General features: G+C 38.1%; 1 protein-coding gene across 1 annotated transcript; it reads left to right on the forward strand.

Annotated features, from left to right (window-relative positions):
• The first annotated feature begins 286 nt into the window (after window positions 1–286).
• LOC306859429 (EMILIN-3-like) lies at window positions 287–16,877 on the forward strand. The gene is made up of 5 exons (XM_079400447.1): window positions 287–856; window positions 10,569–10,691; window positions 11,193–11,476; window positions 12,737–13,269; window positions 15,120–16,877. Exons 1-5 carry the CDS (start codon window positions 696–698, stop codon window positions 16,401–16,403), a joined length of 2,385 nt encoding a protein of 794 aa, XP_079256573.1. The 5' UTR covers window positions 287–695; the 3' UTR covers window positions 16,404–16,877.
• The last annotated feature ends 7,761 nt before the right edge of the window (window positions 16,878–24,638 follow it).

Below are 24,638 nucleotides of genomic sequence, written 5' to 3' on the forward strand. Positions count from 1 at the left end.
ATGAAGGGGGGTGGAGGTTTCGGCACAGAGCAACCCAAAGAAAATATTCATAATCCCAGCATGCTTTTACACATGAGCCACCGATTAAAGCTGCATCCAAACGAACGAGCAGGGAGACGATTGCCTTGATTAATCTTTCTAAATGCGTTCTCGTCTTTGAGGGGTTCCAGGGGTTTCTGTTTTGGGAGAAACATAAAGTGAACGGGTTCACCCCTGCTGTCGCCTGCTGGGTCTCATTTCAGGCCGGGGTTTGGGGAGGGATATGCAAATGCGTGCGTCCCCCTCAGAGCTGCAGCTGCAGGGTCGACTCGCGCTGTACTGTTGACAGAGGGATCTGAGCTTCAGTATTCTGCAACTGCTGCCCTGTTGCTCTGTCTGTCCTCTTTGCTTTCTCCTCTGCCTGTCTCTCTCTCTCGTGTGAGTGGTAAAGTGGGCAGGATGGTGCTAGAACAGCAGATGTTTCGATTGCAGTGCTGCTTGCCCACCAACAACTGAAGTCAGTGCTCCAGAGAAACCTTTTGGGACTCAGCAAGGAAAACAAGCAACACTTCACAACCTCCAGACTCTAAAGTCCAGCTGACTTTGCTTCCCCCTTCCTGTCACAGCTTTTGCTTTCTATACACTTTCTCTGTGCTCTTCCACTTTATGGCTCTTTCTGCAAGTGTTTTTGTCAACCTTTGCTCTGCTACTTAAAGATGAGTGGGATATTCGCGTACGGGGGTCTTCTGTTAGTCATGTTGCTACTGACTTCAGCGGATGCCAAAGGAACTCTCTATGGAAGCCCATACAGATACAATCTACACAAGTCTGGAAGCGTCCCGCAGTACAACCCTGGAAAGCCAACGGGTCACCATAAGTAAGTGACCAGTAACGCTGTGTTTTTATGTGTGTACTCTGAGTGGACTTATGGCACAGAAGCCTGATTTATCAAGCATTATTGTGTGGATTGCACAGGGAATGAAAAATCAATAATTGACAGCAGTGTCCTGCAGTTTCACATGCTTCATCTGCAATGGTTTTAAACAACATTTTCTGATTTATTTATAATTACACATGCAGTTTTTTGGAGTTCGGATTCATTGAGAGACTACATGTAATGTTAGTACTTACAGAAATGCATTCAACTCAGGATTATTTATTAGTTAACTAAAAAAAAAGTGATTAAAAGGGGATACAAACTTTTTATCTTTAATGAATAAAACTAAACATTTAAACACTTTCAGATAAACAGATCAACATTTTCCTTTATGTTCATATGTACGTTTTAATAAAAACGTGATCACAACTATGTAGTAAAATTAAATGGATAGTTTACAAAAAAATTAAATGTGTTGCCATCTAAGATGCAGGTGACGTTTTCTTCAGATGAAGAGTAAAGAATATTTGGTAACACATTAGATTAGGGAACACATATTCATTATTAACACTATTTATTAAGAGTTTTCTCTCAATGAAATTCTAATTTGCTGCTTGTTGACAGTAATAAGTTGTTGAAGTAGTTTTGTTTAGCTATTGGATAGGACTAAGTGATCTAGAATAGGGTAATGTATTAATATGTGCTTTATAAGTACTAATAAACAGCCAGTATGCTAGTAATATGCATGCATATTTGGGCGAACTATCCCTTAAAATACCTACAAGACTGTAGATTTCCTGTGTCACTACACATTCCTTCATTTATTGGCAATGAGTTTGAGGTATGGTTATGTTTAGGAGTAAGAGTAGGGTTAGGGTTAAGCTTATAAGGGTTAGCGTTAGTTTTTGAGGTAAGGGATTGGGTTACGTTTGGGGCAAATTTAACAGTGCAAGTACAAAACTGAATGAAATGCATATACAAGTTCTTGAAATATGCTGACAGTACACCAGCATGTGTGGACATAAGTAAATTGCTTTAAATGGTAAATTACATAGTAGTTAAGGCCACCTAAAAACTGTAAAATATGGCCAAAAAATATATGTAATTTGTCAATTTTTCTATTTACACATTACAATTAGGACTCTATCTCATTTCAGTGGCTCTCAACTATGATGATGTACCACTGTGAATCAGTTTTGCCAGATTACAGTTATTTTGTCTGAAGTCAGTATAAATGTCCAAAAATCACAAAGTCAGTATAAGTCCTAAAATCAACACAGAAGTTTTGTTCCCAAAGTCATCCTAGAGCAATTTGAGTCCGACTCAAAGATAAATTGCTGGCATGTTGAGAAAATCCACATCAAAGACCTGCTGGCATCCAGGAATCCTGAAATGCCAGTGCTATCAAATGTAGTTTGCAGTTGTTGGCAGTGATGTTGTATCTGCCTCATCTGTCCTCAGTGACCCATGTTCTGAGCAGTTTCTGATGCCACACACACTGGTTCTGGACATGTTCATGTTGGTGGGTCGGGGAAATCACATTCACAATCTTCAGACTCTGTTTCTAGTGAGCTGCCTACGTAGACAGCATTTTAAGGCATCTTTGGCATGCTCCCGATGTGAAGGCTGCTCCAAACGGTAGACAGCATGATTATACTGCCTTCTAAGATAACTTCTTTTAAACACAATCTAAGGTAGCATCTGTCCTTCAAGAAGAAGGCAATCCCAGAATGCATTACGATGAGCTCAGTGAAGATATTTCATGCATCCAATATTGGACAAACAAAGGGAAATGTTCTTTAATTGGACAACCCTTGTGAAAAAGAAGTACACTTTAGCATACTTTTGAAAAAGAGTACTTATGACAAAAGTAATACACTTTAAAACAATACACTTAAGTGGAAAATTAATGTAATGTCTTTGAAGACTTAATTACGTTATTTACAACCAAATTAAAATTTAGGTTACACTTTATTTTAAGGTGTCCTTGTTTCAGTGTAATTATACATTTAAGAACTGAGTAATATTAATTGACTACTATATTAATTAACTTATTATATGGTAAGGATAAGGGTTTCTTGCTTGTAATTATGCATCATTTATTGTAATTATAATAGTAAGTACATGCAACATGTGTAACAAGGACACCTTAAAATAAAGTGTTACCCAAATTCATTATAGCTCAAATTCATAGTTTTTAAAATATGTTTTGATATTTTAAAATTGTTTTTAGATTTTTAAAATCCACTTAAGCAAGAATTATATTATCTATATTACTTTATATGTAATTTAATAATTCTTCTATTGTCTTTGAAATACGCATTTGTGGTAAACTAAAATATACTCTTTCAAAATACTTTGTCATTTCTATTGAAATGTGTATGTCGTGTATTTAAATGTATTTGTAATTACACATTAGTAATGATGAAGTTACAATTTAGTACATTTAAAATATACTGCGTTAACTGTAAAATAATGTAGTATGTTAGTCAACAAATTAGAGTTCTTCTTTAAGGATGACAGATTAAAGCATTTTGTTTTAAAATGTATTTTAAACTAACTTTATAAAAGCATACTTAAGTGGTTTAAAACTGTCATGGAAGTTCTCTTTTTAAGTTCACTTAAGTGGTCTTTGAGGTAATTGATATTATATGATTTTTTGCTTTCACTTTATTTTAAGGGTGTCCTTGTTACAGTGTAGTTATACATTTAAGTACTGAGTAATATTAATAACTACATGTATTACTATATGGTTAGGGTTAGGATTAGGGTTTGGTTTAGGGTCACATAGTTTATTGTTATTACAATAGAGAGTACATGTAACGTGTATCAAGGACACCTTAAAATAAAGTTTTACCGATTTGTTTCTATATTTTTACGTGCATTCAATACAATTATGCACACTTGTTTTTCACAAGGGAATGTTTGGCCTGACTGAAAAGATTTTGTGCTAATGTGTACTATACCAAAGACAGGCTCATAGGAGTTGCATTATGAATTGCATGTGACTCATTATTGAACACACACACACACACACACACACACTGGTATTCCTATAATTAAGGGTACATTGCATAGGTGTAAGGGTTTTTCTACTCTACAAATTTTATTTTTTATCCCCTTACCTTAATCCTAAACCTACCCCTCACACAAAACACACTGCATTTTTATATTCTCAAAAACTTAACTCTGTATGAATTATGAGCTGTTGTCCTGATGGGGACCTAAACAATGTCCCACAAGGTCAAAGTTTACTGGTGTTACTGTACTTGTGGGGACATTTGGGCACATATTAGTTCTTTAAAAGTACAATATTAGTACCCAACGTGTTCATATTAATACCTTTTGAAAGGCACCACCTTAGTACTGTTTTTCTGAGAAGAAGTTTTCTATGGAGAAATTTTCTCTGGGCAGACAGTGAATGTTATTATGTTTGTGATTTGTGTATACATGCAGTATATGTAGTATACATGAATTCCTGTAGGAGAAATTAGGTTTACATACATTTTTTCAACATGGTGTATTTCGGTCATAAACTATTATGTGTATCCTTAATTACTGTATATTAGACATGGAAAACATAAATGAGCATCCCACAAACAAACATGTCCATGAAAATGTCACGTGTAGTTTGTCTGTATGACCAAACCTGACTAGCACCTCACAACAGCTCATCATTTAGGTAAGAACAAGCGTCCAAGATTTACACAAAGTCATTATGTCTAGCTAACTAACATCTTTGCCAGCATGATCTTGATGTAATTTTAGTTCAAAATTTTTCTCACATGCTTCTCATTTTTCTCTTTAGATAATTCCACTGCAACTGAAAGATCAGTTTCTGCAAACAGCAGCTGCATGATGTTGATATACAATTAAGGCTAATTTGAGATTTTTCATTTGGCACAGCAACATGTAATCATTTTACATCACTGTTTTTCATCACTGGCTGACCCTATATGCTGACAGAAGTAGCGTGTGAGAGAGATGCTATTTGACCAACTAAATCTAAACTCTTGTTGTACTAACATGCAATTGATCAATCATAATAATAATCATACATTTAGACCTAAATTGTGTTCCTAAACTGTATTTTTGCACCACAAATCCATAAATTAGACACCTGCATTTCTCAGTTCCTAAAAAAAGTCCTCTTGACATGCTTATATTTGAGCCAACAAACATCTGGTTTAACAGCACAGACATTTGTCGGTAACTATATCGCCCCCTTGAGTACTGAGGTTTGTTACCTCCACAGGAACGCACATTAAGTACAGTAAATCTGTATTAAATGCACTGCCCAAAAAGTCAGGAACTAGGATTCCAATTCCAAACAGAGTAAGATTATAAGACAGCATTCAAACTGAAATAAAGCCTCATAGGACTGTCTGGAAAGCTCTATACAGGCAGCAAGCCAGTGTGTAAAAATCATCTGTAACACCTGTTAGTAGTAACTGAAATCAGATTGGACCTTCAGTTTGAGAAAGCTCTTGTCAGTTTTGTGCCCAGTTACATTAGGTGGTCAGTGAAAGACTGTGATGTTCATGAAAGTATGCGATTTTGCTTTATAATGACTATGGACAGCATCTGTGACACATCTGTTGACACAAACAATAATTTTGATTCATTGTGATTGTGTGCACATAACACATACAAACTTAAAATTAGTCGGATTAAGGTAATCAAAAATCAATCGAAAAGTTAATTTGATACAAGCATCTACTATGATATAAATTAATATATGAGAAGATCCTTATTGGCAGCAGAATGGTGTTATCTCAGACGATGATATCACTGTCCATTCCGGAAAGCAGCCCATATCAAAATGACAATTTAAACAAATGTGCAGTTAGGATCCTTATAAGTGCCATAGACAATGGTGTTCTGCTGTGGAATTTTTGGCTTAAAGTGTTATTTAAACATATTTCCTGTTCATTTATCCATGGTAATAATCACATTCCGTAGTGATTGGGTGGAAAATAACTGATCCATTTCACATCTATTTCTGCATGCAACTTTAAAAGCTGTGCATGAGAGCAGGTCAAATTAGCAGGAGCGACGGCCCATTTATATTACTTCTCTGAACTCTGGCTATTCTGGAGGACAGAAACAGTATCTGAGTACTAAATGTATCCCATTGTGTGATAGCATGTAGAAGCTCCTCTTTCTCCAGTTAATGGATTCTAAAAAGCCTCCATGCATCGTATCTCCATATTTATACTGTCAGTAGCCCCATCCCTTCTAGAGCAACTCTTTAAGACATGACCAATGTCTGAACCCGGTGACCGATGAAAGATTGCTTCCATTAGTGTGAGTGAGAGCGTGGATGAGATAAAAAGAACAATGAAAAAATGGAGGGAGATATTTATATGGAGAACAAGGGGGAAATTCTGGCACAACTCCATCTCACAACTGTAAGCTTTAAGTGCCATTAAAAGCTTTTGACATGCCTTTGCATTACTCAAGGGTGACTGGGGGTCATTTTAAACAATGCTGACCATTTATATTTAGATTCTGAAATCCACAGCCAAATCCTGAGCTACATAAAGGTCTAAAACAATTTGTGTGGCTTAATGTGGCTGTTTTTTGACATTAGTCACATGTAGCCAGTTGGCCCAAGTCTGGTCAATTTTGCAGCTTACTCTGGCCAGTAACTTCCCGCTTAGAAAGGAAAAGATAATGTGACTGACACACACAATTTCCCTCCACCATTATATTATATGAAATAGCTGAATATTTACTAGCTACTAAGTGACTCAAACCTTGATTGAAATTCGAAACCACAAACCTCATAAAATCCAATGATTATACTAATAAAAACCTTCCACTTTCAGACTCCAAGAAACTGTGTTGCAGTTGGGCAATCTGATTGGAGCTTGCTATATTTACTAGTGCTGTCCAGCTTTCTTTGCCAAATGCATCAGACAGCTGAAACTAGTTTTGCACCTCAATCTTCAAGGGGTGTACCTCAGGTGTATGTACTGAGCCCTCTCACATTATTATACATTCATCACTCCATTTTATCTCTTGAGATGAATCCGGCACACACAGAAGACACAGCAGCTGAGGGATGTTTCCAACAGCTTCAAATGCCTCTTTACACCATTCCTCTGACAGATGAACATACATTTTCCTCATGCTGTGTGGTCTTTGTGGTTTGGGAGATCAGCCTGCACAGCTAATATTCGTCTTTCATATGCAACACACAGATCACAGGCACTGTTTAACACATCACAGGAGGCTCTTAGATCACTTTACATGCCTGATAATGTGTTAATTTGTCCATTCACATGTCACATGTCAAAATTCTTTTTTCCATGTGAACAAATGCAACTGCATAAAATACTTGTAAAGAGCTTTTGTTGTTGAACATTTGTTTTTTGTAGTCACTGACAGAAACTTAAGCAATGCTTGCAACTTCGACACGTCTAACACGAACACACACTTTATGTGTCATGTCTCTCTTGTTATTGCTGTGGGCATAATTTCACATTGATTGAATCAACTCATGCAGATATGGTTGAACTGGGTTATGTATACATTGAGAACATTTAGACACCTGGACTCATTTTGTTGACTACAGAGCTTGTCCTTTTTCTTCCAAATGTGTGCCCATCTGACAAACAAATGCTGAATGCCGAAGTCTGCTTTTTGTCTCTCGCAGGCATAGATTTGATATATTCTGCATAGTTATTTGCGTTCCCTACATTTTCAGTGTTTGCAGATAACTGTTTAATGTGACAACTAATAAAGAAGGCAAGTCACACAAAGTCATTTCTGTTGTAACTATAAGTGAGAAATTGTGTATAATTCACACAACACAACTTTAGACACTCTTTTGTTTGTATAATGAGTCATTTATTGTAATATTTTTTTCTACAAATGTTTGTTTGTTTCACTTTATTGTCCCTCTTAGTTTTGCAGCAGTAAGACACAACACATACAAACAATACACAGTCCACAGATAACCCCTTCACATATAAGCACAACACCCCAACCGGATTAAGAGTTCATCAAACTAATAGCCACTGAAAAAAAATTCCTTAAAATGCTTTGTTCTTCCACCAGGCACTCTTAACCGACACCCTGAGGGTTTGTCAAGTAAGCTTAGTCACAATGCATAAAACTGAGTAAATATCACAGTATTACAGTTTGTTAAAATCTTTGGCCTCTTACAGTGGCTGTTATGTAAATAAATTTAAATAGCATATGACAAAATTAAAGGCTTACTTGTGTAATGCTATTTTTTGGCACCTTATAGACCCACCAGCTGACCAGACGTAAAAAAAAAAAAAGTTGGGGAACAGACAGATTGTTAATGTTTTTAAAATAAGTTTCTTATGCTCATCAAGGCTGCATTTATTTGATTAAAAATACAGAAAAAATTGTAATATTGTGAAATGTTATTGTAATTTAAAATAGTCAAGTCAAGTCAGCTTTATTTATATAGCGCTTTTAACAATACAGATTGTGTCAAAGCTCTTAACAGTATCAAATTGGAGGATAGAGTGTCAGAAATGTATAATGATAAGATGAAACACTCAATTATTGAATTAAGAGATGTCATTGTCTAGCTCAGTTTAGTTTAAATAGTATCTGTGAAATCAAATCGATGATAATCACTAGAAATTAAGTGTCCCCAACTGAGCAAGCCAGAGGCGACAGTTGCAAGGAACCAAAACTCCCTCTGTGACAGATGGAGAAAAAACCCTTGGGAGAAACCAGGCTCAGTTGGTTACAATAAAAATACAAAAAATCCTGTGATCAAAGCTGAATTTTCAGTATCTTTACTCCAGTCTTCAGTGTCACATGATCCTTCCGAAATCATTCTAATATACTGATTTATTATCAATGCTGGATTTGATTATTATTGTTATTTAATTATTATTTTTCTTGGACTCTGATGCTTTTTTTTCAGGATTCTTTGATGAATAAAAAGTAAAAAAAATAAAATAAATAAATAATAATAATCATAATATATACTGTATATAATATATATATAAAATACGTATATGTAAGCAACACAACTGTTTCTGCCAGCATTTATAACAGCAAATCAGCATATTATTATGATTTCTGAAGGACATGTGACACTGAAGACTGGAGTAATGATGCTGAAAATACAGCTTTTCCATCACAGGAATAAATTACATTTAAAGTGTATTTAAAAAAATCAAATCAATTTTCTTTGTTTTTAATTGAATAAATGCAGCTTTAATAAACATGAGACTATTAAAAATCTTGATGATCCCAAACCTTTGAACAGCAGTGTACATATTTTTAAGACAGTATTGTGAAGACACACTAGACTTCAAGATACCAGGTCATTTCACTGGCCACACTTGTAATTAGATTCATTAATGTCAGGGGTCACTACACCTGAACTCTGAGCAGATTGAAGCCCTGTAACAGTCCAGATCTCTCAAGCAGAACCACGGCTGAACAGCAGGACTTTGAGTTTTGCTCCAGGCTCACTGGAAAATGCCAACTCCAGTACAGCAACGCATGACTGCTCTTCAATCAGATACTCTCCTTACTATGAGCACTCTGTGCGTTAAGACACATGTACATGTGGGCTGTACAGTGCATATTTATGACCAAATGTGGGTTTTCTTGTGTGTTATGTAGGTCTCATTTTAACAAAACTGTGTTAGTTTCGCAGGCTGATAGCATCAGACAGCCATAAATCAGATCTCAATAGCTGCTGAACTGTGTAAATACTGTATAATGGGGCTCTGAATAGTGCTAATTAAGCACATGTTAATGCCTTATTCTATATCCCTAATTCTACCCAATACCTACACTTAACAACTACCTTACTGATATTTTGGTTGTTAAGAGGAAGGGCACTATAAATTAGATATACAGTACACATTATGTAATACATGTGACATAATATGAAGAGTTCATTTGTAAACACAGATAACTCAGTTTTTAACAGTTCTCAGATATCATGTTTTTTCATTGTGCATTCCAATTAATCTCAATCAAACTGCAGCTGGGTTATTTTGACTAGGTTAAAAATAACTAAAAAAAACCCAGCTAACCAACCCAATAAAAACATGATTTTTGAAAATTAAAAAAACAGAGTTATCTGTTTTTGTAAATAAACTCTTCATATATTTTAATGATAAAAAAATGCAATATAAATTGTATTAGCAATACCAACTATGGTTTTGATTTCTATCTTGACTCATTATTTAATCAAAATGTTAAAAATGAAGAAATTTGACTCAAAATAGATTTACTCAAAAAAACTCAATAATGATATCATGAAGCATACTAGCAAAATGTTTCAAATGTTTATCGCTGCTTAATCTATACTGTTTCTCATGCTATTTGCTCTGTTGTTTCTTGTTGCTGTGGACTCTAGGCGGTTGCTATAGCTGCACTTCAGATGAAAAAGTTTGAATGTGAGTGCATGTGTTTTTAGTGAACACTGATGGCAGGTTCAGCTTGGACTGTGGAACTGGTGAACCCTTTTAATACCTATTGTTTAGATGATTTAATGCTTTAATGAATCATTTAAACGTTATCGCTGTCTTTGGGTAGTTGATGTTACTTTGCCTGGTGAAAAAGTGATTGTACTTTTACATTTATAAGCAAAAAATACATGATTCCATCATGAAACTAGCAACCCTGCTAATAAGATCTCGTTTTGTTGTCGTTGTTTTTATCAGACTTTGATTTTTGTGTGTCTCTTTCCCCATAACAGGAACTTCTGTGCCTATGTAGTCCAGAAGAACATCACCTGTGTAATGCAAGACGGAGTGGCCACATATGTCAAACCAGAGTACACTACCAAGTGCATATGGGGACAGAAATGTCCTGTGCTCATGTAAGTCAAGCACTACGGATCTTGAATGGAATAACGTGGGGTGATTTCAGAGATACAACAAAATTTAGATCTAAAGGGGTTTTTGTTTTTCAAAATAGAAGGAGAAAGTTGGTCACAGATATTTCAAAAAACAGCAAATTATATATGTTAGAAGCTATTTTGCTATTGATACACTGATTGATACCAGTTGCAGAGTTGGTGTTTGAAGCACTCAAGTTTGTATTGTGTCCTTGAGTTGCCCTCTAGTGGCAGCTCAGAAAACGGTTCATTGTCTAGTGCCACATTCAGAGAGCAGAAGCTTGTGATACAGTGTATGTGAACGTGTGAGATACTCAAACTGCATTTCCATCTGAAATGAGGAAGTATGTGTTTTTAAACTGTATAATAGGCTGCATCATTAATGTCATGCCTGAATGTCAGGGAATAAAGCTCCTCACTGATTACACAGGTGAAGTGTTAAGTTCATTCTGTTTGTGACATGCGGCGTGTTTTTCCCCGCAGGTATCGGACACTCTTTAAACCACAGTACAAAGTCGGTTATAAAACCATCACTGAACTGGAGTGGCGCTGTTGCCCGGGTTTCTCTGGAGAGAGCTGCGGCGATGGGCCGACCTCTGACCCTGATGCCATGATGCCACCCTTCAAAGGCTCTTTCCCTCGGCCCGGGGTGAAGGGTTACCCCAGGGGTTATCCCAATATCCCATTCCCCTTTCCTGGAGGCCACCCTGACAACAAACCTATCCCTAGTGGATTCCTGCCACCAGAAACACCCAAAACAAGTTATGGTGAGTGCAGATTACACCGCTCACAACACTCCTAATGTGCCACCATTAGAAATTTGACTGTGAACGCTGCCATCAGTGTTAACAGTAGGGTAAAGTTTAATTGTAATAAATGTGGATTATTATTGATGTTTAAAATTGTACATCATTATTATTATTTTTAATCTACTCCAGGGGTTTCCCAATTTTTTTTGTTCGCCAAACCTCTTAAATGCAGAATATTTTCTTGAAATACCCTATGATTTTAAATTATTATCAATAATTATGTAAGACGTTCACATATGTGTGGTTCTCTGTTGTTAGCGAACAGGTTTGTAAAAAAAGAAATACATACATAATGAATTTTTTTAAAGTCCATATTACATTCACAAAATAAATAAATAATAATAATGCAATTATCATTGTGCTTTAACTCTAATTATGAAATTTAAGAGAGAAAAATATTATAACTGTACTGTAAAGTAAACATAAATATTTGATAACAATTATAATAATTTTATTTTTCACTAAAAGTAACAATAATTATATCTGTCTTTAAATTAGTGCTGTTAAAGGATTAATCGCGATTAATCACATCCAAAATAAAAGATTTAGTTTTCATAATATATGTGTGTGTGCTGTGTATATTTATTATGTATATATAAATACACATGCATGTATTTATTTCAGAAAAATGTTGTTTATATTAAATATTTTTATTTATAATACAAATTATATGAATATATATATACATGTAAATATGATCAAAATATATACTGTATGTATATGTATTTATATATACATAATAAATATACACACAGCACATCTATTATGCACACAAAAACTTTTATTTTGGATGTGATTGATCGCGATGAATCCTTTGACAGCACTCATTTAAATTAATCACTTTCAAAATTCAAACTCTCAAGCTTTAAACATTTGAAATGCTCTTTATTTATTTATTTAGGCAAGATACAGCTGAAATGCTGTAAACATCTGTGCACAAAAATGCTGGAAATTATGTGAAGGTATAAATGCTAGAGCATGTTGTGTTCCTTAATTCATGTTAAACTCACAGCACATGCAGAGATGGAGTTTGCCACATTTATGTTATTATCGTGCAACCCAATTTATTTATTTTAGGTTTACATTTGGATATAATGAGCTTTTTACAACTCCCCTGCAGTTCCCTTACAAACCCTCTTTGGGAAGCCCTGAACTACACCTTTCTAATTTCCTAAATGTAGTTGTAAAAGTTATCTTTTACTCACTTCTACCTTTAAGGTCCGAAGGCGGGAGTCTCTGGTGAACGTTTAGACCGCATTGAAGAAAACCTTCGCAAACTCTCTCAAGATCTGGACACCCTGAACGGCTTGGTGACTGGCATGGAGGAACGTCTGCGAGTCTCTCTTCGTGAGGACACCAAGAAGATGCTGACCACCTTGCTCGGTGGTGTTCCGCGGCTGCTGGACACCTCTGTGGGCTTTGGGCTGATCCCAGAGGGCATGCCGAACGGCTTAGATGGCGAGGAGAATCTGCCTGGGTTTGGAGAGCTGGTGGGAAGGGTGATGGAGGTCAAAGATGAGCTGAGGACCAAGAGTGACATGCTGGAGGAGATCCGTGGGATGGTGATTGGACACGATGGCCAGCTGAAGAAGCTGATAGACACGGCCACAGGGAGACCCGTCCCTGCAGATCAGAGGCATCTAGAGGAACTTCTGGACTCCAGATTGGCCGGGGTGAGGGCGGAGGCGCTCGATGGCTTTGAGAGGAGACTGACGGGTCTGGAGAGCCACTGTGATGAGAGAATCGGTCAGGTGAGCTGATCACTGAACTTTACGCCAAGAACTAGTTAGTTAGTAATGTCAATTGTATTTGTTCTAATTCAAGTCAGCATGAACCTGAAATGGCTACTGACTTTTCTTTCCTGTTTTGACATTTATCTAAGCCTCTTAATAAAAGAAGAGCTTCTTGATTTAAGATTAAAAGGGCACATAAATAAATAAAAAGAGATGAGCACAGAAAGTCATTTCTAATAAATGCTATTTAAAAAATAACAATAAAACAAAACAAGGATGGTTAATTTTAATTTCATGGTGAATTTAAAGTTATTTATTAATTTATTTGTTCATTTATTATTATTATAAATTAAAAAAAAAATTAATGTGTCAAATTAAGAGACATGACAAAAAAGAACACTTACTGATACATTTTTTTAAGTTTAATGTTAATATAGCCATAATATTATTAACATGACATTGTGAACATTGACAGCACATTAACTACCTCTCATTAGTTATTTGTGATTAAGAAAGTAACATTGTTAACTGCACTCTCCCGTAGATTAGATTAACAAATCAATATTCATGCATGCATTTATTATTGCATCACATTGCACATAGTGCAAAACTCTATCTTTGTATGACTCATGCAGTAATTTTGAATTTCTTGCATTTTAGAGAGCCCTGGGCAGTATAAGTTATATATATACTGTATATCTATATACTGTATGTGTGTGTGTGTGTGGATTTATTAATCTAAGGGCCAGATTGCGTCAGTGTAAACCCTCATTTTGTCACGAATCCTGGCCATGCACTTCCACTCATTCACCACCAGAGGTCACCCGTTCAGCACATGGACTTTTCACACTACACAGCACATTGGACTCCATTTCCCACAATCCATTGCACTGACGACACGCAGCTGATTACACTGATCACACAGCTGAATTCACTGATCACCCCATCACACACACTATTTAACCTGGGACTTCCTCTTGCTCTGGGCCGAGTATTGTTAGCGTTTATCACTAACCCAGCGATAGCAACTCTACAGAGCCATTATTCTAGTCCTAGTCTTGCCTTGTTTTCCTGCCGTATCTGACCCTGCCCCTGTTTCCTGGATTTACCCTTTGCCTCTGCCGTTTGGACTCTGTTCGCTCCCTGTTTGGATTATTGCTCTCGACTCTGGATTATCTCTCTGCCTTGCCCCTTTGGATACTGTTCGCCGATCATCGACCCACGCTTGCGCCCCGGATTGCTCTGTCTTGCCTCTGCCATACCTGTTTGCCACTGTCTGACCCTGCCTGTTTCTGACCATGTTCTATAATAAAGCCTTGCATATGGATCCGCACGTCTCACGTCTCGTCAGCCCCGTAACACATTTGGTGTTAAAAAACTACTGTAACTATTTACTAAAGACACGCAGTGGGAAATTAGTGCTGAAAAGGCCAGTTATTTTGGCCAGTTATTTTTGCGACTCCCCTTATTGAATATGCATTTTTTGGAGTTTCCCTTTCTATCTGTAAATTTATGGGAGTGGAGTATTAAAAGGAATCACGCAACTTGATTTACTAAGATTTGCGCTCATCAATTCACTGGTATTTGTACCATTTTTTAACGCCCAAAGCATGTCTTAAAGCAGGCATTAAATTGCGCTAGTCATTATGGAAATGTGGAGATGGAGATGCGTCTGTGTTCTTTAATGTGCACCTTTCATGGAATTGCACTCTAACGTTAATTTGTCATGTTTAGCAAATCTGGCTCTAAGAGTATAACAACTCAATACAACAAAACACTGAGGCAGCGCAACGTTATCTATGATACAAAATTGCTTCACCTAATCATTCCAGTTGTTTTAAATAAGGCTTCCTGTGTTCTTTCCCTAGATTCAGCAGCAGTGTCACAAAGAGCACCTAACGGGCCAAGAACAGATCCAACTCTCGCTGGACGGCCGTGAGACGGGCTTGAGGAAAGAGCTGGGTGAACTGCAGGCACAGATCCAGGGTCTAACGGTGACCGAGAGCTGCTGTGGCGAGATAAACAGCCTGACCCAGAGGATGTTCCAGCTGGAGGACTCAATCACGGGCCTGACCGAGTCCCAGAATCAGCTGCAAGTGGACCTGACTGACCAGACACTCCACATCGAGACCCTGCTGGACACCCGGCTGGTGGACATGGAGGGCAAAATTAACACCTCTGAACACCGAGATGGGTTTGGCTCCCTGGATGGGTTTAACACTTTGTTAGACGATAAGCTAAAGACATTGGAACGACGTTTGTTTGTGGCAGTTGAGGAGTTGAGCAATGCCACGGCACCGGCGCTGCTAGAGGGGCAAGTGGTGCCGGCGCTGGAGACGGAGATCGACAACATCCAGAGGAGGGTGGAGGCTGACTTAGATGGGATGCAGAAGCAGATGTCCGTCCTTGAGCTCCTCTGCACCTCTGCCTGCTCCCCTGCCTCTGGCCCAGAGACGGCCCTCATCCAGACTGAGGTGGAGGACTGTAAGGAAACAGACAAGAAGATGCTGGACCGCCTGAATGTGCATTCAAACAAACTGGACTATCTCAACAGCACCTTGCAGGGTATCCTATCACAGCTATCCCAGGAGGACACAGAAGGCTCCATCCAGGGGGAAATCACACTCCTGAAGATCAACGTCAACTCTGTCAACCGTACCTTGAAGGGGCTGCGCGATTCGGTCAGCCTGTTCGCTCGAGAAGTCGGCCAGGTGAATTCCACCTGGCAGGAGCGGGAAATTCGGCTGGTCACGCAGGTGCAGGGCATCTCGGATCTGGTGGAGCGACAGGCAACTATGCTTGGATCCGGGGAGCGGAGGCTGATTCAGTTGAAAGCGGAGCTCCAGAGCTTGCGGCGAAGGTTAGCCGGGGAGCTGCAGGGCTGTCGCAGCACAACGCAGGGAATGCAGCAAGAAGTGATGGGGGTGGAAAGTCGAATCACGCAGGTCGAAGGGCAGTGTGGTGGCCTGGGGGAGCTAGCTGATGACCTCGAGAGAATCCGCGGTGAACTGGAGAGACATTCGGACAGCTTCCTCGCGCAGGTCAACGGGACGCTAACGAGCCACTCTGAACAGCTGGTTCAACTGAAGGACGGTCTTAAAGACTGCATGAGCAAAACGGACCCCGCGAGACTGCAGGGTGACGGTCAGTAGTCGTAACTATACAGAGAAGCCACAATAGGCCTGACGATGTATAAATTTGCAATATTTTTGTTCCCTCAACAGGGCATTGTCTCCTACTTCCTCGTTTTAAGCCTTTATATCGATTTTAACTGAGTTTTGTTAACTTATATGAAGAAAGTGTGACTGCATTATTAAACTTTTTTGACGATTTGTTAAATGAAGTAACAAACATGCATAAAACAGGAAAGCGATTGTTATGACACTACTAAGCTGCTACGGGTTTCTAATGGCAAGTACTGTTCACTAACTTCTCATCTCAGCATCCGAGTCATCTCCAGATTTTATTACTGTTTTAATTACTGTATTATAACAGGAATGAAGCTACACATTTTTATAAAAGTTTGATGTGTGTGAAATAGTTTCTTAAAAAAATATATATATTTCGCATTATTAAAATGTTTTCTAAGAAGATTATAATTTTTCATTAATAAAAGTGGGCTGTGTGAAAGGTTGTCAAATATTTCCTTTATATTCTGTTAGGATTTTGCATCATTTGGGGAAGTACCGTTAATGTACCATGTATGGTGTTTTCAAGAACCTGCTCCAGGACAGGTTTGTCACAGGTTTGAAAACCACTGTGCTTTTGAAACATGACACTAGCACTATCACAATGCAGCAGGGATGAAGGAGAGCAGAGATAGGGATCCTTTTAGCAGGAGTTGAATCAAATAAAATGAAAATAGCGACAAAGGCACAGGAAAAACAAAAGAGATCAACAGCTTTCTAAACTAAGACAAACAAGACAACATCAACAATAACCAACAAACTCAAGCTACAAATACTAGGTAATATACACATGTAAATGGGGAACTAAACAAGAGACAGGTGAGGAACATAACCACAGGAAAAACAAAAAACATACTGGCTGCATTCGAAGGCTTTGGCAGCTGAGCCTATCATTTCCTGCTGTCCTATCAGGCTTTGCAGGCAGCGTTTGTGTATGAAGGTTCCCAAAACTGATTTCGTACGACCGCAAAATAGTTTAATGATCTATGGCAAAATAGAGAGAGAGAGCTAAGCAAATATTTCATTACCACAGAACTAATTTCTCATTAGAAATGACATCAAAAGTGGAAACATTTTGTAAAAAACTAACTAAATATTTTTATATAAATTGACAACCAATTGTAACTTTAAGATGCCATCTTTATTTATTTAATTTTTTGGTCACACTTTATTTTTAAGGTCCGATTCTCGCTATTAACAAACCATTAACTATGACTTTTGCCTCAATAAACTCCTAATTTGCTGCTTATTAATAGTTAGTAAGGTAGCTGTTAAGTTTATGTATCGGGTAGAATTAGGGATGTAGAATATGCTCATGAAGAATATGTGTTTTACAAGCACTAATAAACAGCCAATATATTAATAATATACAGAATGGAATGCACAGAATTGTGGGATAATATTTGGGATATTAAGCATACATCCATGCTGTCTTCAAAAATCAATGGATTTGGACATGCCTTGTTGCCTTCCTACCCCCGTATGCTGCTTGCGCAGGCAACACGTTTCAGCTTTTGGATGCAGCCAAAAAGTCAAAAGTGGTCATTAAAGAGAATTCCAGATCAATATTTTACATGTTATATCATTAAAGGCTATCTTTCATACGTATTAGATCCATATTACAACCCTTTTTTCTTTAGAATTAATTAAATCTTCTTAGTATCATAGTACAAATTTGTATGCTAATCCAAAACAAGCATTTGTTTGACCCTTTCCCCCCTACACTTCGCGATAACCCTGTAACATATGTTTATCTTCAGGTTTTAATATTCATCACTACTTTGTGTATGTACTAACACAAATGTAGACAAACAGGCTTTTTATATTTGATGAGGGCATTGTGTGTAGTGTTTTGGCTTCAGAGAGAGACACAGGATGTCCCTGAGCTGAACCACTATTATTACAAGGACACACTACAGCAGCAGAGCAGACAGGACAAGTGTGTAAGAGATGAGTGTGTAAATATTTGTTTGAGAATTGTGTGCATTTCTGCTTGAGCTTATGGATATTTCTCAACAGGAGAGTGCGTGCATGTGTGGGATAAGAGGACAAAGAGCAAATACGAGCACACTTTTGACATTAAAAGCTCTCATTTCATTGAGCTCATACACTCATATACATTAATCTGATTTCATCCAAAGCTACTTGCATGATTGATCTCATCTTATCTCATTGCTTTAATTCACCAAATCCATCTTTAAATCTGTATTTATCCATTGTACAAGCAGTGATCATAATCTAATTCCCGGTCATTTCTATTTGGTTATTTTAGTCACAATACTTCATTAAATCAGACTCTCTGGATACACAGTATTGTGTGTTCAGTTGTGGAATTTAAACTACAACAAAGATATTAATAATGCCTAAATACAGGTGTTCCTTAATCTTATTTGATTGCGTTTCCACCGCCAACAGTACCCTTACTTGATATGTGTGGTGTATGCCGGAAAGTAGCGAACGACGATAAAGCGGGACAATAAGCACAACTCTGCCTCTTTTATGTCATTTTTAATGAAGATTTTAAGAAGAAATAAAGACAAAAGAAAACAATTCAGTCAAACATATGCTACAATGTTAGCGCTGTACTACGGTAAAGTTCAAAATAAATATATAAAGTTAAACATAACAGTGTCCTCAGCCAAAACGATATGACCAGGAACAAATGATAGATTCATGAAACCACGAATATACCCAAAACAAATTGTATTTCATGTTTAATCACTACAGAGACATCAGAGCCAGTGGCAAATGTCGTAAGGACTAGCCGAGCTAATGCTGCTCGAGGCGGATACATGAGCCCTGAGCGTCCGGTGATCGCCTGGAGCTCTGAAATCGCCATAGCAAATTTTCCAAATAGGCGCTATCTTTATAAATAAACAGATTTGAGTTTTAAACAACTACATTTACAATTACAATTACTCAACTAATTTCTTACTTGGCTCTCAACGAAGGCGGACGCATTTTTCTCTCCCTCTCCTCCCCTTACCTTCCCTTCCCTGCTTTGCTCTCTCGTCTCGTCTCGTCTATTGTCTAATACCTGAGAGACTCTCTCTGCATTGCTCACCAAACTGAAAAATCATGGATTTGATCAACTGGTCTCTCAACGCAATTGACACCATCTTCTCGACGAGAAGTTTGGGTTCGGGCGAACCTGATTGCCTTGGCGGAACGTTCGCAGCTGGCTACACGATGGGCACATGGGAAAGGTGGCGGGTCGTGTGTCTGGCGGCTCTTACCGCGGAGGACATTGAAGACATTTACCTATTCGGAACCATGATAACCGGTTTTCTGCTGATTGGATTAGGCTTTGCCCTGGGTTATCGAAGAATTCAAAAGGAAAATTTATGGATTTGGAGACCAGAATGGACAAAGAGAGTAGCAGTGAAATTGGAATGTGGCTACTCGCACCAAGACCAAACAATCGCAATCTTATCTTCTTTTCGGCTCCCCCAGACCAGCGGGCCTCGGACAAGGTCGCTGTTGGGAAAAACAAGCCCGGGAAGAGCACTGCAGTGAGACGCTCTTGCGTTCCTCCCCCCTTCCACAGACACCTGCGGATTGTTGACTCTGTCTGGGTCCTGATCAAGGCTGTCTCCATGGCAACTTGCTGTGTCGCTATCACATTCTGCGGACTGAGACAACTTGATTTGAATGCCAGCGTGGCGGCTGTCCAGGCATACAAATACACGAACTCTACATACATACACACACACACACACACATACGCACATATATACAGATATGCATTCACCTCCCCACCCCCGATCCATCGCCTTCGCCGCTTTGTACCGCCAGTCTGACAAGTGGGTCTGTGCCCAGCGCAGAGAATGGCTGCAAGACCGGATGGCTGCTTGCCGGAGCTGGATTAATTCCCCTGTTGCAAAGTCTATGTTTGTGTCTATGTTGTGTTGATTGATTATGTGCTTTTGTTGCTGGGGTGTTTTTCCTGTTCTCACACTGTACTCCCAAAGGAGCATAGTTTGGGGGTTATTTTTTTCTCCCCCCTTTCCTTATGTTAGTATGCTGTATTTCTTCCTAAATTCCCTGTCTTCCTGTCCTGTCTACCCTCTTGTCATATTGTATGTATGTTGTGTATGTATGGACAGGTTGATGGCTAATTTCGCTGGTACTTGTGACTAGTGACAACAAAGGGCTACTACTACTACTACTACTACATTCTTGCCAAAACAACTCTTAAACTACATTTCATGACAGAATAACAGAAATATTTTGAAAATTACGCAGGTTTTTGGGCAATGGTGTTTCACAAGTCCACAAGAACAGACAAGAACACATATTGAGAAATGGCTATTGTCTGTGTGAAAATATAAAATTATAAAATACACTGTTATTTTTTTTTGTTTTTGCTTTTGAGCACTCTGATGTAAATAAGCTGAACACTCATGGACAACAGAGCGGAACGAGTGAAGGAGAAGTTTTATCCTCTTGTATGAAGCACAAGTGACGCTTCTAGTCAACCAATCAACGTTCTGCAGTGACTTTAGCTCCACCCTTTGCTGTGCTAGGTAACCCAACGGAAGGGTACCAAAAAAGTGACTGCAGAACGTTGATTGGTTGACTAGAAGCGTCACTTGTGCTTCATACAAGAGGATAAAACTTCTCCTTCACTCGTTCCGCTCTGTTGTCCATGAGTGTTCAGCTTATTTACATCAGAGTGCTCAAAAGCAAAAACAAAAAAAAATAGTGTATTTTATAATTTTATATTTTCACACAGACAATAGCCATTTCTCAATATGTGTTCTTGTCTGTTCTTGTGGACTTGTGAAACACCATTGCCCAAAAACCTGCGTAATTTTCAAAATATTTCTGTTATTCTGTCATGAAATGTAGTTTAAAACTGGTTTGGTTCAGTTCTGGCTAAAGAAAAAGTACGGTACAGTTTGCGATTTTGGTACCATTCACAACTTCTGACAATGGGGACATAATTGTGCACCGTACCGCTCGGTGGAAACGAGCCAATAGTGGAAGGCGAGGGCTAAACTGTATGCATCTATATTTCATACACTAGCTTGCACTCAGTGCATAGAAAATCATTTTGGAGTCTTCTGGGTTTTTGGGGGTTTTTTTATCCAAAGTGAAAGGGTAAATTTGGGTAGGCTAAGTTTTATTGTATGTGCTCAATGGGTTTACACTTTCAGAGCATAACAATGGTCTATTGGTTTAATAGATTAAATAAAAAATGGGATGGCTTTAAACTTTCTGCAGTTAAATATAGAAAAGACTGAAGTGGTGATAACTGGTCAGAGCTCAAGTAAAAATCAGATTGAGTTTGCTCTAAATGGGGTCTTTCCTAATAATAAGCAGGTGGTAAGAAATTTGGGTATTTATTTTGATACTAATTTAAACTTTGAATTTCATGTCAAGAAGTTGGTTCAATCTTGCTTTTAATCAGTTAAGAAATATATCAAAGGTGAGACGGTTTTTAAATTTTAATGATACAGAGAAGTGTTATGGAAGCAGACTCAGACAGAGAATCAGATTAACAACAGATTTATTTTAGGATCAGCAGAGTAATGGTGACTGAAAAAGGCGAGTATGATATCCAGTGGACGTTGATGAGAATATGATATGAGATCTTTGTCTTGACAGGATGATTGGAACATAACACACACACCTCACATAGGCTGATTAGCAAACTTCTGGAAGAGATCACTGGAACAGACAGACTGTGGAACACAGGAGACGATGCTGGAAAGAAAACTGGAGGCAAGTACACACGGAGGCAAGTAGCAGATTATCAAGAGCAGTCCACTTCGTAGAACCGAGACCAGACAATGAGTTGCTGTGAGGTTTGTGCTTTTATAGCTGAGATGATTAGTGTCCAAACGATGTGCAGGTGCGTGTGATTAGAACTCGGGTGAGGGAGTGTGCTGTGATTGGCTGGTGACAGAGCCTGGCTGATCTGTAAAGAAGCTTATTCATGCTTTTATTTCTTCCCGTCTTGACTATTGCAGTGCCTTGTTTTCTTCTTTGAACCATCGTAATTTATTAGTGCAGAATGCTGCAGCTAGACTATTGATACAAACAAATTTATAACATCATATTACAGCTGTTTTAGCTTCTTTACATTGTTCACCTGTTTATTTTAGAATTAATTTCAAGATTATTTTATTGACATATAAAGCCTTAAATGGCTTGGCACCTTTGTATATACCTGAGCTTCTGAAACCGTACGTAACAGGGAGATGTCTTAGATCCTCTTTTAACGAATTGCTGGCAGTTCCAAGAACTAGACATAAAACAAAAGGAGACAGGGCATTTGCAGTGAAGGCTCCAAAACTACGGAATAGTTTGCCAGCAGATATTAGATCATCTGATTTGAATTAATTATTGGCAAAAGAGGATCTATGACTTCTAGAAGCAGCTCTTTTAGTAGTTTAAATGGAATAGGGTCTAACATACATGTTGTTGGTTTAGATGATTTAACAAGTTTATACAATTCTTCCTCTCCTATAGTACAGAATGAGTGGAATTGTTCCTCAGGGGATCTATAGTGCATCTGATGTGATACTGTAGCTGACGGCTGCATGGTTACAATTTTATCTCTGATAGTATCGATCTTGGAAGTAAAGTAGTTCATAAAAACATTGCTCTTGGGAAATACCAACACCTGTTAATTTAGTGACTGTATTGAATAAATACCGGGGGTTATGTTTGTTTTCTTCTAGAAGAGACGAAAAGTAATCAGATCTAGCAGTTTTTAATACTTTTCTGTAGGATAGGGTACTTTCCTGCCAAGCTATACGAAATACCTCTAGTTTTGTTTTCCTCCACCTGTGCTCCATTTTCCGGGCTGCTCTCTTTAGGGTGCGAGTGTGCTCATTATACCACGGAGTCAGACTGTTTTCTTTGATCTTCGTTAAGCGTGAAGGAGCAACTGTATCTAAAGTGCTAGAAAAAGAGAGAGAGCCCATAGTTTCTGTTACATCATCAAGTTTTTCTGCACTGTTGGATATGCTGAGGAATTGAGATAAATCAGGAAGATTAATTACAAAGCAGTCTTTTGTCGTAATTTGCAAGTTCACACACCTCTTTAACATTATTTTTAGTGATCTCCGACTGGCAAAGTCGAACATCATTAGCGCCAACGTGGATAACAATCTTACTGAATTTACATTTAGCATTAGCCAGCACTTTTAAATTTGCCAAGATGTCAGGCGCTCTGGCTCCCGGTAAACATTAGACTATGGTGGCTGGTGTCTCTATTTTCATGTTCCGTACAATAGAATCACCAATAACTAGAGCACTTTCATCAGGTTTCTCAGTGGGTGCATCACTGAGTGGGGAGAACCTGTTGGATGTTTTGATCGGAACGGAAGAGCGGTGTTTTGACCCATGACTAGGCCGCCTTACAGTCACCCAGCTGCCCTGCTGCACGGGCTCTAATGCCGGAACCGAGCAATGTACATGACTCGCTGCGCTAGTTGCATCTAAGGCCATATCTACAGCCCACACATTCTTACTATCCTCAACTAAAGTTTGGATGCATGTCTCTAGTTCTAAAATCTTCTCTGTCAGCCTAACTATTTCCCTGCATTTATCACATGTGAACCCCTCATCGCCGACAGAGATAGATAAACTGTACATGTGGCAAGCAGTGCAAACAACAATAGCAGGAGAAGAAGCCATTACTCACCATGACTGATGAATGATACCAACTTATCTTACCACTTACCACTGTTGTTTGATGAACTCGTGAAAAACGGAGCGAGAGAGAAATGAAAACAGAGCGAGAAAAAAGAAAACAATAATAGGCGCGAATAGAAACGAATGCTAACACGCTGCACTCGCTGTTTTAAAAGCGAACATTCAAATTAGTTAGATTAGTTTGATAGATAATACCAGAAATATAGTGGGTATTAAATTAGATATTATCACTTTAAACAACAGAGAGTGAAAGTAAGGTAAAGATTCAATAAAAAAGCGGCACTACAATCACAAACCTCTCAGCAGCACAACAGACAGGAACAGACTGAAGCAAGCGATCAGGCAGACTGATCTTTAGTCAATTCCAATACAAATTCCAATACAAAGTTTTCTTACTCTTCGCATTTTTTACATCATTATGGTACAAGATAATGCTATTTAAATCAATGTGAAAAAACGAGTTAAATCAAAAGTAATCTAAAAGTAATCTGATTATATTACCTAAAATGTGTAATGTAACAGATTACGTTA

The sequence above is a fragment of the Barbus barbus genome, assembly GCF_936440315.1.
Source record: "Barbus barbus genome assembly, chromosome: 40".
In the NCBI taxonomy this organism is placed as follows: domain Eukaryota; kingdom Metazoa; phylum Chordata; class Actinopteri; order Cypriniformes; family Cyprinidae; genus Barbus; species Barbus barbus.